This window comes from Electrophorus electricus, chromosome 8 (assembly GCF_041902795.1).
Source record: "Electrophorus electricus isolate QZ-2024a chromosome 8, ASM4190279v1, whole genome shotgun sequence".
In the NCBI taxonomy this organism is placed as follows: domain Eukaryota; kingdom Metazoa; phylum Chordata; class Actinopteri; order Gymnotiformes; family Gymnotidae; genus Electrophorus; species Electrophorus electricus.
This window is the reverse complement of record NC_137504.1, coordinates 34982501-34997500: the sequence shown is the minus strand read 5'-3', so window position 1 is coordinate 34997500 and position 15000 is coordinate 34982501. Positions and strand designations below refer to the sequence as shown.

General features: G+C 44.0%; 2 protein-coding genes across 7 annotated transcripts in view; one reads left to right on the top strand and one right to left on the bottom strand.

Annotated features, from left to right (window-relative positions):
• Positions 1-8231: 8231 nt before the first annotated feature.
• On the top strand, positions 8232-10409 carry rpl36a (ribosomal protein L36A). Its single transcript, XM_026996082.2, has 5 exons — positions 8232-8385; positions 8829-8934; positions 9016-9083; positions 9284-9406; positions 10332-10409. The coding sequence occupies exons 1-5, from the start codon at positions 8383-8385 to the stop codon at positions 10350-10352; spliced, it is 321 nt and encodes a 106-aa protein (XP_026851883.1). The 5' UTR covers positions 8232-8382; the 3' UTR covers positions 10353-10409.
• A 2694-nt stretch (positions 10410-13103) lies between these two features.
• Positions 13104-15000, bottom strand: part of aifm1 (apoptosis inducing factor mitochondrion associated 1) — a 22017-nt gene continuing 20120 nt past the window's right edge. For all 6 annotated transcript variants that reach the window (XM_035527647.2, XM_081719751.1, XM_035527648.2 and 3 more), the window contains 2 exons: positions 14327-14529; positions 13104-13811 (listed from right to left, as the gene is read on the bottom strand). In XM_035527647.2, coding sequence (XP_035383540.2) covers positions 13740-13811; positions 14327-14529 — 275 coding nt within the window. In that variant the 3' untranslated portion in view covers positions 13104-13739. The remainder of the gene's footprint in view (positions 13812-14326; positions 14530-15000) is intronic.

Below are 15000 nucleotides of genomic sequence, written 5' to 3'. Positions count from 1 at the left end.
CCCATTGATCCGGTGTTCTGTCTACGGCGTGGTGGAGATGACGTCTTCCCAGTGAGGGCGTGAACATCCACGAGTACATGCTGTACGTCAGCGCGTGCACATATGTGCCCTTGCACGTGTGTAATCTGAACTATACTGAAGAAACTGCCGAGATTGTCAAATCTATGTTACTTTAACATAAATGCAACTATTTTAGATCCAAACGAAGGAGTCGTAACCGTATTCACTTATTTTTAATTTGTTAAATTCGAAGGAAGATCTGACACATTTTCATAGCATTTGAGGGTTTTGAAAGTGATTTGTACCACTGATTTAACACTAGAGGGGGAAATTCTCTCGCATACAGGCTAGGACTCAACTGGACAGCGACATAGTTCTGAAATACATCACATTAATACGCATTAATATGTGTAAGGGTTCCGGTCCGACTAATCTAGAAATGGTGAATGTTTATGTAAGTTACAAAATAACGTAGCAATAGCAGAAAACGCAACTGTGGTTGTTTTTCTTTTTTCCCCTGATGCTGGGTATTACAGCATCAATATATTGTAGAATCGTGATACTACAACAGTCAACACGAAATGGTAACTGGACGGTCATAGTTTTTAAAAATGAAACGATATTTGCACATGCAAACATCTATAGATTGTTGGTTTTAATTCAACGACCTATTCACCTACAAAGCCAGTCTTACAGAATTCACAATCCTTCTTCTAAATTCCTGTAGAGTAGTTCTCACGGTTCTGTAGAGTATGGGTTCTCACGGTCCTGTACAGTATGGGTTCTCATAGTTCTGTAGAGTATGGGTTCTCACGGTTCTGCATCACAAGACAGCAAACGAAACCTGTAGAGTTCATATTGTTTACTCTAGAGGGAGAATTTGCATCTTGACTCTATTAAAGTGTCTTCAATGAAGAAGAGCCCACAGGACATTATGAAGCTTAAAAATGAAATAAATGAGTCAGAGACTTAGCCAGGACACACATTTTAAGAAGTAAGCACAGATGAAGGACCTGTGAGCAATCTCACAGAATACAGAATACACACAACAGCACTGGATGACCAAAGACCACAAAAAAGACAAACAGATTAAGAACATGATGCTGGAATAATAGATGCACTGACAGCTGTGTGGAACATATAAAAGAATACAATAGTAAGACCTCGCTCCTCTCAGCAAATACGTCCACCTCCTTACCGCTCAATGCTACACTTTATGAAAACACACACAGCAGGCACACACAAACATGCATGTATATGCACATGCGCGTGCACACACACACACACACACACACACACACACACACACACACCACTTGCAAAGAAGTAATTATCTGTTCTGCAGTCAGGATATTACAAAGCATATATATATATATATATATATATATATGAATGACTCAGGCACACACACATGGCACAGCTGTTCAGTTCATGTCCAAAGTGTACAACTTCCATAATGCACTACAACTACCATAATGCACAACAACTACATCACTGCTTTTCAACTTTCAACTTCTAAAAAAACAATGACACTTCAGTAGCTCCAGTACATATTAAATTATTACTTATAGAATAATTCATAAATACTTTTTGTTTGTTTAAATAAAAATTGTAGTTTGTTTAGTTTATAATTCTTTGGTTGTACTTTTCTCAATTACTGTAATGCATGTTTCACAGGCCTTTGAAAACTCAGCAGCTAACACCAAACAAAGGATCCATCACCCCATCCTCTACAGTTTATAGAGTTCACACCAAACAAAGGGTCCATGTCACCCCCATCCTCTACAGTTTGTAGAGTTTACACCAAAGGATCCATTTACATTTACAGCATTTAGCAGATGCTCTTATCCAGAGCGACTTATAAAAGTGCTTTGTCATTTCCTCATAGAACACATGCTAGTACAGTACAGTAGGTTAGAGTCCAATATACCAATGAACTAGAACACTGTAGAAATACAGGGACCATTGCTGATACCTAGAAGTAAAAAATACATAAGGTCAATCTTAATGATAAGTACAATAAACAATAAGTGCTAGAGTTTGTTAAACAACATCAGTATAATAAACAATACCCTACAATAAGTATTAATTTAGTCAGTCAATATGGGAGTAGGGTCAGTTGTGCTTTAAATATTCCACAAATGGACAGAAAATAGTCTCGATGCTTGTCTTCCATGAGATCTGAAGCACAGTATTTCAAGCCGAGCAGTATTTGAAGTTTGAAGTACTGGAGGTACAGATCAGGCTTTGACCATTGACCTCATGTATGAATGGGCTGGTCCATGTCAAGGTTTTAAATCTGATGCATGCAGCTACTGGAAGCCAATGAAGGGAGCGCAGCAGTGGAGTAACGTGTGAACTTCGGAAGATTGAAGACCAGTCATGCTGCTGCATTCTGGACAAGTTGTAGAGGTCTGATGGCTCTTAGAGGAAGACCAGCAAATAGTGAGTTGCAGTAGTTGAGCTTTGAGATCATAAGATACTGCACAAGGACCTGGGTAGCTTCCTGTGAGAGAAAGGGTCGATTCCTTCGTATGTTACAAAGGAGAAATCTGCAAGACCGGGTTAGATTTGAAACATGAGTTGAGAACGACAACTGGTTGTCCAAAGTTATGCCGAGGCTACGGGCACCTTCGGATGGTGATACCAGGGATTTCTCGAAGGAAACTGTGAGGTCATGGTAAGGGTTGGGAGTACCTGGGATGTACAGAAGCTCGGTTTTACTGGGGTTGAGCTTCAAGTGGTGGGCTGTCCTCCATGATGCGATGTCAGTCAAACATGCTGAAATACGTCTGGAGACCTGCGTCTCAGAGGGTGGAAAAGAAAGAAATAATTGAGTGTCTTTGGCATTGCAGTGGTAGGAGAAACCATGAGAAGATATTACATCACCAAGAGAACAAGTATACAAAGAGAAGAGAAGGAGGCCTAATACTGACCCTTGTGGAGCACCAGTGGAGAGTCTCCATGGTTTAGATGTGGATCCTCTCCATGTCACCCGATAGGACCAAACCCTCCAGATAGGAGGCAAAGCCAGTCACACCAAGCCTGGAGAGAACAGAGAGGAAAATGTTGTGGTTCACTGTGTCAAAGGCTGCTGAAGGTCTAGAAGAATCAAAACAGATGACAGTTTGTCAGCTTTAGCAGCATGAAGTTTCGCAGTCACTGCTATGAGGGCTGTTTCTGTAGAATGTGCCAGTTTGTAGCCAAACAAATTGGGATCATGCAGCTGGTTCTTGGTGAGTAAAAGAGACAATTGATTGTAAACTGCTCATTCGAGGGCTTTTGAGAGGAAAAAGTGACGTGATACTGGTCTGTAGTTGGTAACTTTGGAGCCGTCAAGTGTGGCTTTCTTGAGGATTGGTACCACCCTGGCAGTTTTGAACACAGTTGGCATGTATCCAGAAGATAAGGAATTGTTGATGATGACAGAAATTACAGGAAGCAGATCTCTTGTGATTGTCTGGAACAATCGCAATATCGACCCCATCCACTACAGTTTCTAGAGTTCACACCAAACAAAGGGTCCATGTCACCCCATCCTCTACAGATTACACTAGTCAGCAGTTACTGCTCACACTCAATATAAAACTTCTCCTAACTTTGGCATCGCTACAGGGCCCTTCATATTTTGAGTGATATCTGTCTGTCAAGTGTCCTTGAATCTGAGAAAGGTGCTATACAAATGTAACTAATAGTCTCATGCCCATCCCCGAGTTGCTTATCCATGGCTGGCAGGTGTCTCAGTGGTGGAGCACCTCATTGTAGAACTTTCTCCCAACATCGGTAACATGTTACTCACTCTATTCTACACGCTATTCTGCTGCTGCTAGATAACACGTGTTATACTGCTGGCTTATGTTTGGTATTCAATGAGTCCTATAAGTTTACTCTTTGTGATCTCTTTTCCAATTTCTATTTTATTGTCCGTACATATTCCTTGGTAAAGGTGTTACTTAAAAATTTTTTCTTACTGTTCATTATGTCTCCTGGTTTCATTCACTTCCATTCTCTCAGTGAATTGTGTAGAATAATAATACAATTATATACCTTAACATAGTAGAGTATAATGGAATAATTATATATCCTAACATAGCAGAGTATAATGGTATAATTATATATCCTAACATAGCAGAGTATAATGGAATAATTATATATCCTAACATAGCAGAGTATAATGGAATAATTATATATCCTAATATAGCAGAGTATAATGGTGTAATTATATACCCTAACATAGCAGAGTATAATGGAATAATTATATATCCTAATATAGCAGAGTATAATGGTATAATTATATACCCTAACATAGCAGAGTATAATGGAATAATTATATATCCTAACATAGCAGAGTATAATGGTATAATTATATACCCTAACATAGCAGAGTATAATGGAATAATTTTATACCCTAACATAGCAGAGTATAATGGTATAATTATATATCCTAAGATAGCAGAGTATAATGGAATAATTATATATCCTAACATAGCAGAGTATAATGGAATAATTATATATCCTAACATAGCAGAGTATAATGGTATAATTATATACCCTAACATAGCAGAGTATAATGGAATAATTATATATCCTAACATAGCAGAGTATAATGGTATAATTATATATCCTAACATAGCAGAGTATAATGGTATAATTATATACCCTAACATAGCAGAGTATAATGGTATAATTATATACCCTAACATAGCAGTGTGACGAGGAGGTTAAGCAAGATGCGGGGACGAGTCGCATAAACAAGAACATACGTTTTATTTTCCACATATAACACACATCACATAGCACGCAGGCTAACGGGTTCAAACACCAACAACCACAGACACATAAATGATAGACATTTATACAAATATACTAATGACAAAATGAGAAGCAGGTATGAGACACAGGGAGGGCGTGGGCACTGACACACACACACACACACACACACACACACACACACACACACACACGAGGAGACGTTTAGGGGGAGGGGCCGTACTGTGACAGAGCCCCTCCCAACGGCACAACTCCCAGCGCGGCAGCTTATCGGGCTGCTGCCCCAAGACCATCGCCAAACGACGAGGCCAGAGGATCAAATGACCCGACAGCATGAACAAGACAGAGAGGAGAAGGACAGGGACCAATATGACAATAGACACACAGACTCAGGGAGGGACACGCTAACTGGCACAGGGACGGACACACTAACTGGTACAGGGACGGACACGCTAACAGACACAGGGACGGACACGCTAACAGACACAGGGACGGACACGCTAACAGACATAGGGACGGACATGCTACCTGGCACAGGGACGGACACGCTAACAGGCACAGGTACGGACACGCTAACAGACACAGGGACGGACACACTAACAGACACAGGGACGGACGCGCTAACAGACACAGGGACGGACACGCTAACAGGCACAGGGACGGACACGCTAACAGGCACAGGGACGGACACGCTAACAGACACAGGGACGGACACGCTAACAGACACAGGGACGGACACGCTAACAGACACAGGGACGGACACGCTACCTGGCACAGGGACGGACACGCTAACAGACACAGGGACGGACACGCTACCTGGCACAGGCACGGACACGCTAACAGACACAGGGACGGACACGCTACCTGGCACAGGGACGGACACGCTAACTGGCACAGGGACGGACACGCTAACAGACTCAGGGATGGACACGCTAACAGACACAAGGACGGACACACTACCTGGCACAGGGACGGACATGCTAACAGGCACAGGGACAGACACGCTACCTGGCACAGGGACGGACACGCTAACAGGCACAGGGACGGACACGCTAACAGACACAGGGACGGACACGCTACCTGGCACAGGGACGGACACGCTAACAGACACAGGGACGGACACGCTACCTGGCACAGGGACGGACACGCTAACAGACACAGGGACGGACACGCTACCTGGCACAGGGACGGACACGCTAACTGGCACAGGGACGGACACGCTAACAGACTCAGGGATGGACACGCTAACAGACACAAGGACGGACACACTACCTGGCACAGGGACGGACACGCTAACAGGCACAGGGACAGACACGCTACCTGGCACAGGGACGGACACGCTAACAGGCACAGGGACGGACACGCTAACAGACACAGGGACGGACACGCTACCTGGCACAGGGACGGACACGCTAACAGGCACAGGGACATGCTAACAGGCACAGGGACAGACACGCTAACTGGCACAGGGACGGACACGCTACCTGGCACAGGTACGGACACGCTAACAGGCACAGGTACGGACACGCTAACAGGCACAGGGACGGACACCAAAGGGGACAAAACGACTGGTACAAACAACGTGACGGGACAGACAGTGACTGGGACGGATAAACATCATTCCATATATTAACAAGTCCAGGTAAGCCGGCGAGAGCCCCGGGATGTTCCCTAGTTGTCGGCTGGGCCGCAGTCCAACCCACCTGTGGGGAATCCCCCCTCGCTGATTTGGGGGGTGGAAACCTTTGCTGTCCTGCCTCAGGAGGCACTCCAGCCACCTTCCCCGTCTCAGATGGGCACTGGTGCTGCCTCCTTCCTGCCTCTACGAGGCTTCGGTACAGGCGCACGAGTTCTGTGGCTGTGTGCCCTAGCAAAGGGAGTTTCCTCCTCAAACGAGGTTGCCTCTAGCTGTTTCGCATGGGCTGGCTTGCTTGCGCCTCGGTGATACCTCCTGGGCGGAGCCTTGGGTGATATTGCAGATACTGGAGGCTCGTCGTTCCTGGAAATCACAGACTGAATGTCACTGTCAGTGAGAGAATCCCCATACAGGACCTCCTCCACCTCCATTGGTGGATCCTCCACATAATCAGACCCCAAGTCTGACCTGCAGACTGACGTGGCTGTACTCCCCTCTCTCTCCGCAATCCCTCATAATAGTCCATGTAAGGCTTGTAGGACCCAGCGGAATTCACTTCCGTGTGCCGATCATCGTAGTCCAGCTGGGGTCTCTAGGACTCCGCAGAGTCGGACCCTCCCCTACAGTTGTCTGGCTGCAGTTCCTGGATTCTCCACATCATACGAGTCCACCAGAACAGGAGGTCTACTGACCTACCACAGAGCACCATGGCCAGGTAGCAGCTGTGTCCTCTCCCGTCTACCCACACACCTGTAGCAGGACACAAGGACTCCTAGAAGAAACTAGACACAGCTAAAGATGAAACATTGGGGGGAAAAAAAAACTTTAGTAGTTAAAAGTCTTTATAAACTCTATACAAAACATCATTGGATATTTTAGATATTTTTCAACAATATTTTTATATTTTCTTTTCAAATTGTCCCATCTTTTTTTTTTTTTTTTACCAGGCAGGGAAAACATGACCATCAAGGCCTGTGGAATATGAAACATGTTACACACTGCAGATAACTGGCCAAATATATATCTAGACAAGATGCTGTTTGTGAAAACAATATAAAATGTAAGAATTTCAGAATATGACTGACTACAGTAGTCAAAAGTAGTTCAACACCTTAATTCACAGACGTGATTCTAACACTGTGACATTTACTACCATAACACTTTTTTCCCCGTGGATGAGATGGATTTAGCATTTGTGTGTCTCTGAGCAGTTATGACTGGGGGCCGTATTTAAATACATTAGAGCAAAATACAATACGTACATCTTTTCTTACTGCAGTCAGAACTGGTTATGCTAGTTTCTTGTCCTTAGTTTTATTCCGTTTTTGACAAATGTCTCCAGTATGTCATCCTGGGACTTTTCGCGTCCTGTCCCGGACACACTACCCATCCTCGTACCATGTGGAAGTACCGCGTGCCATTTCAGACGGATCCATATGCCTTCCAGTCGTGTCAGAAATGTCGTATTTACGAAATGAGCGCACATGAACGCCACCACATGTCGTATTTACTAGTGGGAAACTCAGATTTTTTCGATAAGGCCAGACTTTCCGAGTGGTGGACGTGTCAGTAACAAAGCGTCATGGTGGCTGAGGGTGTAGATGCCGCTGCTATAGTAACCAGAAACAGGGTTTAGATTATTAGCGGTAGTTTTGCATGTTAAGCTTACAGCTCATGCTTTTATACATATTTATATATATATATATATATATATACATACATACGTGTGTGTGTTTCTTGTGTGATTTATAAAACACTTCAGCAAACTTTGAAGCTGTATTTGTTTTTACTGTAGTTTATGTTTAAAATGATAATGCCAGCAGTATTTAACGTGCTAACACGCGAAACTGAAATGTTGTTGTTTTGGCCACTAGATGGCGACAGTGCGTGAGGCGTGCTCCCCTTCGCAGTGACCCGGCATTAAACCCCCGTTTGCGCTAGTGCTTCCTCTTTGCTCCTGCGCGCCGAGGGCAGCCATGGTAAGTAAACTGCTGAGAGAATTCTCTCTCCAAATCTGATGACATCCTTTTAATATCAAGAGCCGAACCCTTAACGGCCCAAAGAATACAGGACTATGACAAAATGTCACCAATGTCCTGGCTTTATCTGAGCGGTATTTGGGATTTGGTTATTTTTAGTGGCCGATAACTTGGCGTTGGCGCTAATGTCTTCGGCGTCGGTAACGGCTAGCACGAGAGCAGTAACGGAGCATGTGTAACGTGGTTGTCCGACTGGCGTTAGTCTGTAGGCTGGTGTAACCTGAGCGGTTGAGTCGAGCTGCTCCTCACACATTACCCTTTTAAAGCAAAACTTGGAGTTTTGGTCGTGAGCTCTAGCATTAGCTAATGGTGCGGTCAGACCTCGTAGTGCTGCAGTGATCCTTTAGCTAGCTGAAGTCTAAACCTCTGGTGCTGTTTTGCAGGTGAACGTACCGAAAACCCGCAGGACCTACTGCAAAAAATGCAAGAAACACCAGCCACATAAAGTGACCCAGTATAAGAAGGGCAAGGACTCTCTCTACGCACAGGGTAAAATCTCACGGCCTCGTTACCCCCTGGACACTGGTGAATGTGGAGAGGGCAGTTTATAACGACACGCCTCTGTTTCAGGGAAGCGGCGATACGACAGAAAGCAGAGCGGGTATGGCGGGCAGACCAAGCCTATATTCAGAAAAAAGGTACTGTTGGAAATTTCCAAAGTTTTTCTTAAATAAACCATTACCTTGAGAAATGGAGGTATAACACCTGGATTGGTCTGTTTAGGTTCAGTTTAAGCTCTTTAAAATTGACAGGTGTGTTTTGATTGCTAATGTGTAAAACTTGTCTTCACTATTTTGATGACCATGTGACTAGTGATGTTTGTGTTCTTGCGTCATAGGCTAAAACCACGAAGAAAATCGTGCTGAGGCTGGAGTGTGTGGAGCCCAGCTGCAGATCCAAGAGGATGTTGGCCATCAAGAGGTGCAAGCACTTCGAACTAGGAGGAGACAAGAAGAGAAAGGTAAGGTCACATGGACGATGTGCTGCTGTTCCAGGGCATCGACGCTTTGGGGTTTATTTAAGGTTTTTAGGTTCCTTAATTACCCTAAAACTCTGAACACCCAACCCTGAAGCCGGCCGAAGAGGCTGGCCTGCTCTGCTCACTTACTGCTGGAGTGAGACGAATGATGAGTTTGGTCCTCCAACCAGGCCAGGAGTGTGTGGAGATCATATTGTACAGGAACAGTGAAGGCAGGTGTGTCCTTCTGTTTTTGGAGCTCGAGGACCATGTGTGCTTGGGAGGAGAACATGGTGTTGGGTGGCCTGGTTAGCCTGGTGTTGGTACTAATCCAGATCTGGGCTTTTAGTAGAATTAGAGCATCATCTGTTATGTAAAAGTAGACTAGACCAGAGATGTCAGAATACATCCTGCCATGTTCTATCTTGGATGCTTCAATTTGTATTGAGTTCCTTGGTGGTTCTGATTCAGTTGATAATGGGTTCTTTTGGTTCTTTGGTGGTTCTGACTTCAGACATTGCTGCTCTGGTTCCCGGCACAGCTCAGGACAGTACATGTTTTTGTGAGCTCAGGTTTAAGGGGTGAGGCCTGGCGTAGACCTCAGAGCTACAGTCAGAGTGGGTGGGGCTTACCATGGCTGAGGCCATCACCTGATGGGTCACAGTTTCCCCAGAAGTCCTGTGTACAGTACCAAGCAGTCCTGTTTGGCTAATGTCTAAATCAGGGCTGCATATAATGACTCTTATTCTGTTGTTGATTCACCTGATGCATTTTTTGGAGTTGGTTAATCTGACTGACTGATTTATTTTAAAGGTGATTTCTGCATTTCTCCATTAATATAACTTATTGAAAATAAATGTGAAACACAAGCCTTCATGTCCTCTGTTAATCCCTGTTCTGAACCAGATGTCTCTCCTCTCTCTTACAGGGCCAGGTCATCCAGTTTTAAGATGGGACTCCCACTTCTGCGTTTCCATCTGTCAATAAAGGTTGTTGTGTAAACACACTGACTGACTGGTGTGTTCATTATTGTAAAATAAACAACTGTGTAGGCAGGCTGTATTTCACATGATGGGTGTAACCTCAGTACCACATGGAAAGTTTATGGTTTACTGCAGATATCCAACACTGCCTTCTGAGTCTGTAGTGATAACCAGGTGGGTCAGAACCGACCTTGGACCCAGTGGTTCTTGTCTGCTGAATCCTTCACTGTAAGATGCTGTTTTGTTCTAATGTTTATTGGGATTTAACAATATGCAGGTGTTAGACTGGGGAGTATTTACTAATAAACAGATTAGTGAACAACAGAAACAAAGATGAACTTACAAATACAAAAATATACCTTTGATCGAACTCCTCTGATCACATACAACGCTTTGTTTTTTGTGTGCATAGTTTTTTTTTTATTTCAGTGTTGTCCTTAAGTTGGTATGGTCACCCTGGACCAGTGTCCTCAGTATAAGTCAGAGATCACAGCTGTGTTAACACTGGGGTGATATTAGATTGGGTTACCCATTGGTCACAGATTAGTGGTCTTAGTTGCTTAACATTTGTGTGTGTGACTGGACCATGCTCCAGAACTCCTTAACTTCTAAACTAAGATGGAAGATTTAAGTGAACAGAAGCATGTGTTTGCTTAAGGCTAGTTCAGTGTGGAGCAAGTCCTACCCACAGGATGTATAGAGGCAGAATACACTTTCTCTGAGGCAGTTCTTTATATGGTCTTTATTCCATGCTGGCTCCTTGTGGGGACTGAAGACTTTTTGGCATGTGCACGTGCAGTAAGAATGGAACAGTGGAACATGGTGTACATCTGCCCCCTAGTGCACATCTAGGGTGGTGCAGCCATAAGTGCAATATGTTGCCCTGCATGTAAGCAGACGAGGACACGGGTTGGTACTGTAGTACTTACAGAAGAAGAATAATAGCAATAATAATCTGTAGGAACACAAGAACACACTACAAAATACATAGAATCAGAATATCACAGTTACCATAAAATGACAAACAATAAAAATATCACTAGATAGGGATTTAACAAATAAAACATTGCTATATACAACAAAGGTTTTGTTGTGTTTAAGGAAAAGTGCCAAGGTAACAAGACCATGGTGTGAACTTGTAGAGAACACAGCCCTGATTCACCACAAACCCCTGTAGTGCTGCGGACTGACGAATTAACGTCAGAGCATGTGACGCGTTTGTGTGTTTTAACATCTGTGTGTGTATACATGCATGTTGTGCATTTTTGTTTTTAACTGTGTGTGTGTGTACACATTAAATGTTTGTGTTTTTACACCAGTGTGTGTATATGTATTTTATGCATTCATTTGTTTTTAACATCAGTGTGTGTGTATACACGTGAGGGTTTTTCCTCTGGATGTATGTAGTCATGAGATCATTGTGACCAGGTCAACACTTGTGCAGTACAGCTGTATTTCCACAGAAAGTGCATCTATAAATGCCACAGATCTGCTGGAAACAAGCGCAGAAGCTCAGAGGAAGTAGAACAGCGAGGAGAAGGACGTACCAGCTCGGAGGGCAAAAGCACATCAACGTCCTTGTTGCCCCAGTTACGGGGACTCACTGTGTTTAAAAACATCTTCGGACGCAGGTCTTCCTGCAAATGCAAAAGGCTGTTGAAGTACAGGACTGAATGGGACATCACAAACCAGCGGGACAGTCCTGTCCATGGTAATGAATCCAGGACAAACCAGCGGGACAGTCCTGCCCATGGTAATGAATCCAGGCAAAACCAGTGGGACAGTCCTGCCCATGGTAATGAATCCAGGACAAACCAGCGGGACAGTCCTGCCCATGGTAATGAATCCAGGACAAACCAGCGGGACAGTCCTGTCCATGGTAATGAATCCAGCCCAAACTTTACAATTTGTCTCTGAATTTTGTCAGTCACCCATGGTGAACTGATATAATGACTTCCTGATATAAGTCCTTTAGTGACACCTGATATAACTAGACTGTAGAGACTGCTGAGTCAGGGAGAGATTTAGTGTCACTATGATACCTGCAGATTCCTATAAATAAATCTATATCGTATTTGGTGGCTCAGAGCCTACTGTAGGCCACTGCCTGTGCTCCAGGGCGTGGTCAGTGGTCAGTGGTCATGTCTGTTTTAGTTTTTTTTATGTACAGGTGAACCTCACATTAGAAAAATATTTTTGCAGCAGTCATTTGAGAGGCACCTTTGCTTGGTTTCTCTCTCTTTCTCACACACACACACACACACACACACACACACACACACACACACACACACACACACACACACACACACACACACACACACACACACACACACACACACACACACACACACACACACACACACACACACACACTTACTTTAGGCCTCAATGAGCAATTTATTATCATCATTTCAATGCTGTGTCAAGTTTTTATGCATTTTTCATCACAACTCTGTAGGAATAGGATACACATTTTTTAAAAGTCTGAATTAGTGGGTGTTCCTGGACAGATAAACTTGTTTTTAGTGACCTGCCCCCACAGCATTCAGTACAAGTGTGTATGAGAGCACAGACCGTAGAAGCAGCTGGTAAACTACAGCATTACATAAGGACACACTAAAGATGTCCAGTAACTTCTCTGCTCTGTCCTAATGGCTCTAGAGCCTTAACCTCTAATCTCTTATAATCACAAAAAAACCTGAACGCAGCTCAACTTGTTTAAAAATAATTTATTGGTTTTTTAATTTTTTTTATTTACTTACAAACAGGACGGACAGGGCCATTCCACAGGAGTGAGACATCTGCAGAATTAGTTTTACTGGTTGAGACTGGGCATGTCTTACAGAGGGGAGGGGTTAAACAATCGCATTTCTTAAGGTACATTTACTGTTCTCAATAAAAAAAAAACAAAAAACAAATATATAATATTTCCATACAAACAACAGGTAGAGGTTTTGTCTCAATGAAGACTGACCAGGACTGATCTGATGAAGCCACAATCAAACTGTAGCTACACTGCCACCTTCAGGCCTGGAGGTAAAACAGCAGGTCTGAGATTTCAAGGCCAAAGTGGCAGGTCACAAGCCAGGAATTTTATATACGTGTGTGTGTGTGTGTGTGTGTGTGTGTGTGTGTGTGTGTGAGAGAGAGAGAGAAAAAGAGAGAGAGACATGGAGGGAGAGAGAGTTTGTGAGTGTGTGAGAGAGAGTTTGAGTGTGTGAGTGAGAAAGAGAGAGTGTGAAAGAGAGTATAACAGTAAATGCGTGCAGAAAGATTTTCCCAGGCTCCTCTGGCAGAGTGTTGATGTTGCTTAATCTTCATGAATATTGATAAGTCATTGTGAATACTGATTAGTCATCATGAATATTGAACAGCTTCGCCACCTCATTCAGATCAGCATGCTCTTCTCCATCTTTGATGATCTAGAAACAAACAAAGAAGATAATAGTTTAATAATAGTAGTTATACCAAGAGGCTCAAGATGAGAGGGATGATATTAGAATTATTAGGCCTGACAGATTAGGATTATCAGGACTAACACATTAGGATTAGTACTATTAGGACCGACATTAGGATTAGTACTATTAGGACCGACATTAGGATTAGTACTATTAGGACCCACATTAGGATTAGTACTATTAGGACCCACATTAGGATTAGTACTATTAGGACTGACATTAGGATTAGTACTATTAGGATTAACAAAGAGTAAAAAGGAGCAGCATAAACAGAGAGATGAATGGCCAGTACAGGAAGATGAGAGGATGGAGGGATGTACTGATGATGAAATGATGATGGGTGGATGAAGGGATAGAGGGAATATAGTCTGGACAGACCGAAAGCAGAATACATAGCACTGAACATATAGCGCTGACGGGTGGAGACGGGTGTGTGGGCTGACCGGTACAGACAGATGTGTGTGCATGTGCGTGCGTACTTTCCTGGCGATGGGCATTCTGTTGAAGACGTTCCACAGCACAATTCCCACCACCACCTTGTCCCTCAGGTAGAAGATCACACCCTTCCCATAATCCTCCTTCTGCTGTGGGGGAGGGGCAGGAGCGCCTGCTGCCCCAGCAACTGCCCCGGCAACTGCCCCGGCAACTGCCTCAGTCTCACTTTCTGAGCGGATACCCGTACCTACACACACGGCACACAAAGCTCAGTGTGTGTGTGTGTGTGTGTGTGTGTGTGTGTGTGTGTGTGTGTGTGTATACCTGATAGCTCAGTCACTGCTCTGTGTGTGTGTGTGTGTGTACCTGATAGTTCAGTCACTGCTCTCTGTGTGTGTGTGTGTGTACCTGATAGTTCAGTCACTGCTCTCTGTGTGTGTGTGTGTGTGTGTGTACCTGATAGTTCAGTCACTGCTCTCTCTGTGTGTGTGTGTGTGTGTACCTGATAGTTCAGTCACTGCTCTCTCTGTGTGTGTGTGTGTGTGTACCTGATAGTTCAGTCACTGCTCTCTGTGTGTGTGTGTGTGTGTGTGTGTGTGTGTGTGTACCTGATAGTTCAGTCACTGCTCTCTGTGTGTGTGTGTGTGTGTGTGTGTGTGTGTGTACCTGATAGTTCAGTCACTGCTCTCTGTGTGTGTGTGTGTGTGTGTGTGTGTGT

What these genes read in the sequence shown, in the direction of transcription:
- rpl36a (XM_026996082.2), top strand. An exon ending in AGCCTATATTCAGAAAAAAG is followed by an intron (nt 9,084 to 9,283) that starts GTACTGTTGGAA and finishes CTTGCGTCATAG; the next exon opens with GCTAAAACCACGAAGAAAAT. An exon ending in GAGGAGACAAGAAGAGAAAG is followed by an intron (nt 9,407 to 10,331) that starts GTAAGGTCACAT and finishes TCTCTCTTACAG; the next exon opens with GGCCAGGTCATCCAGTTTTA.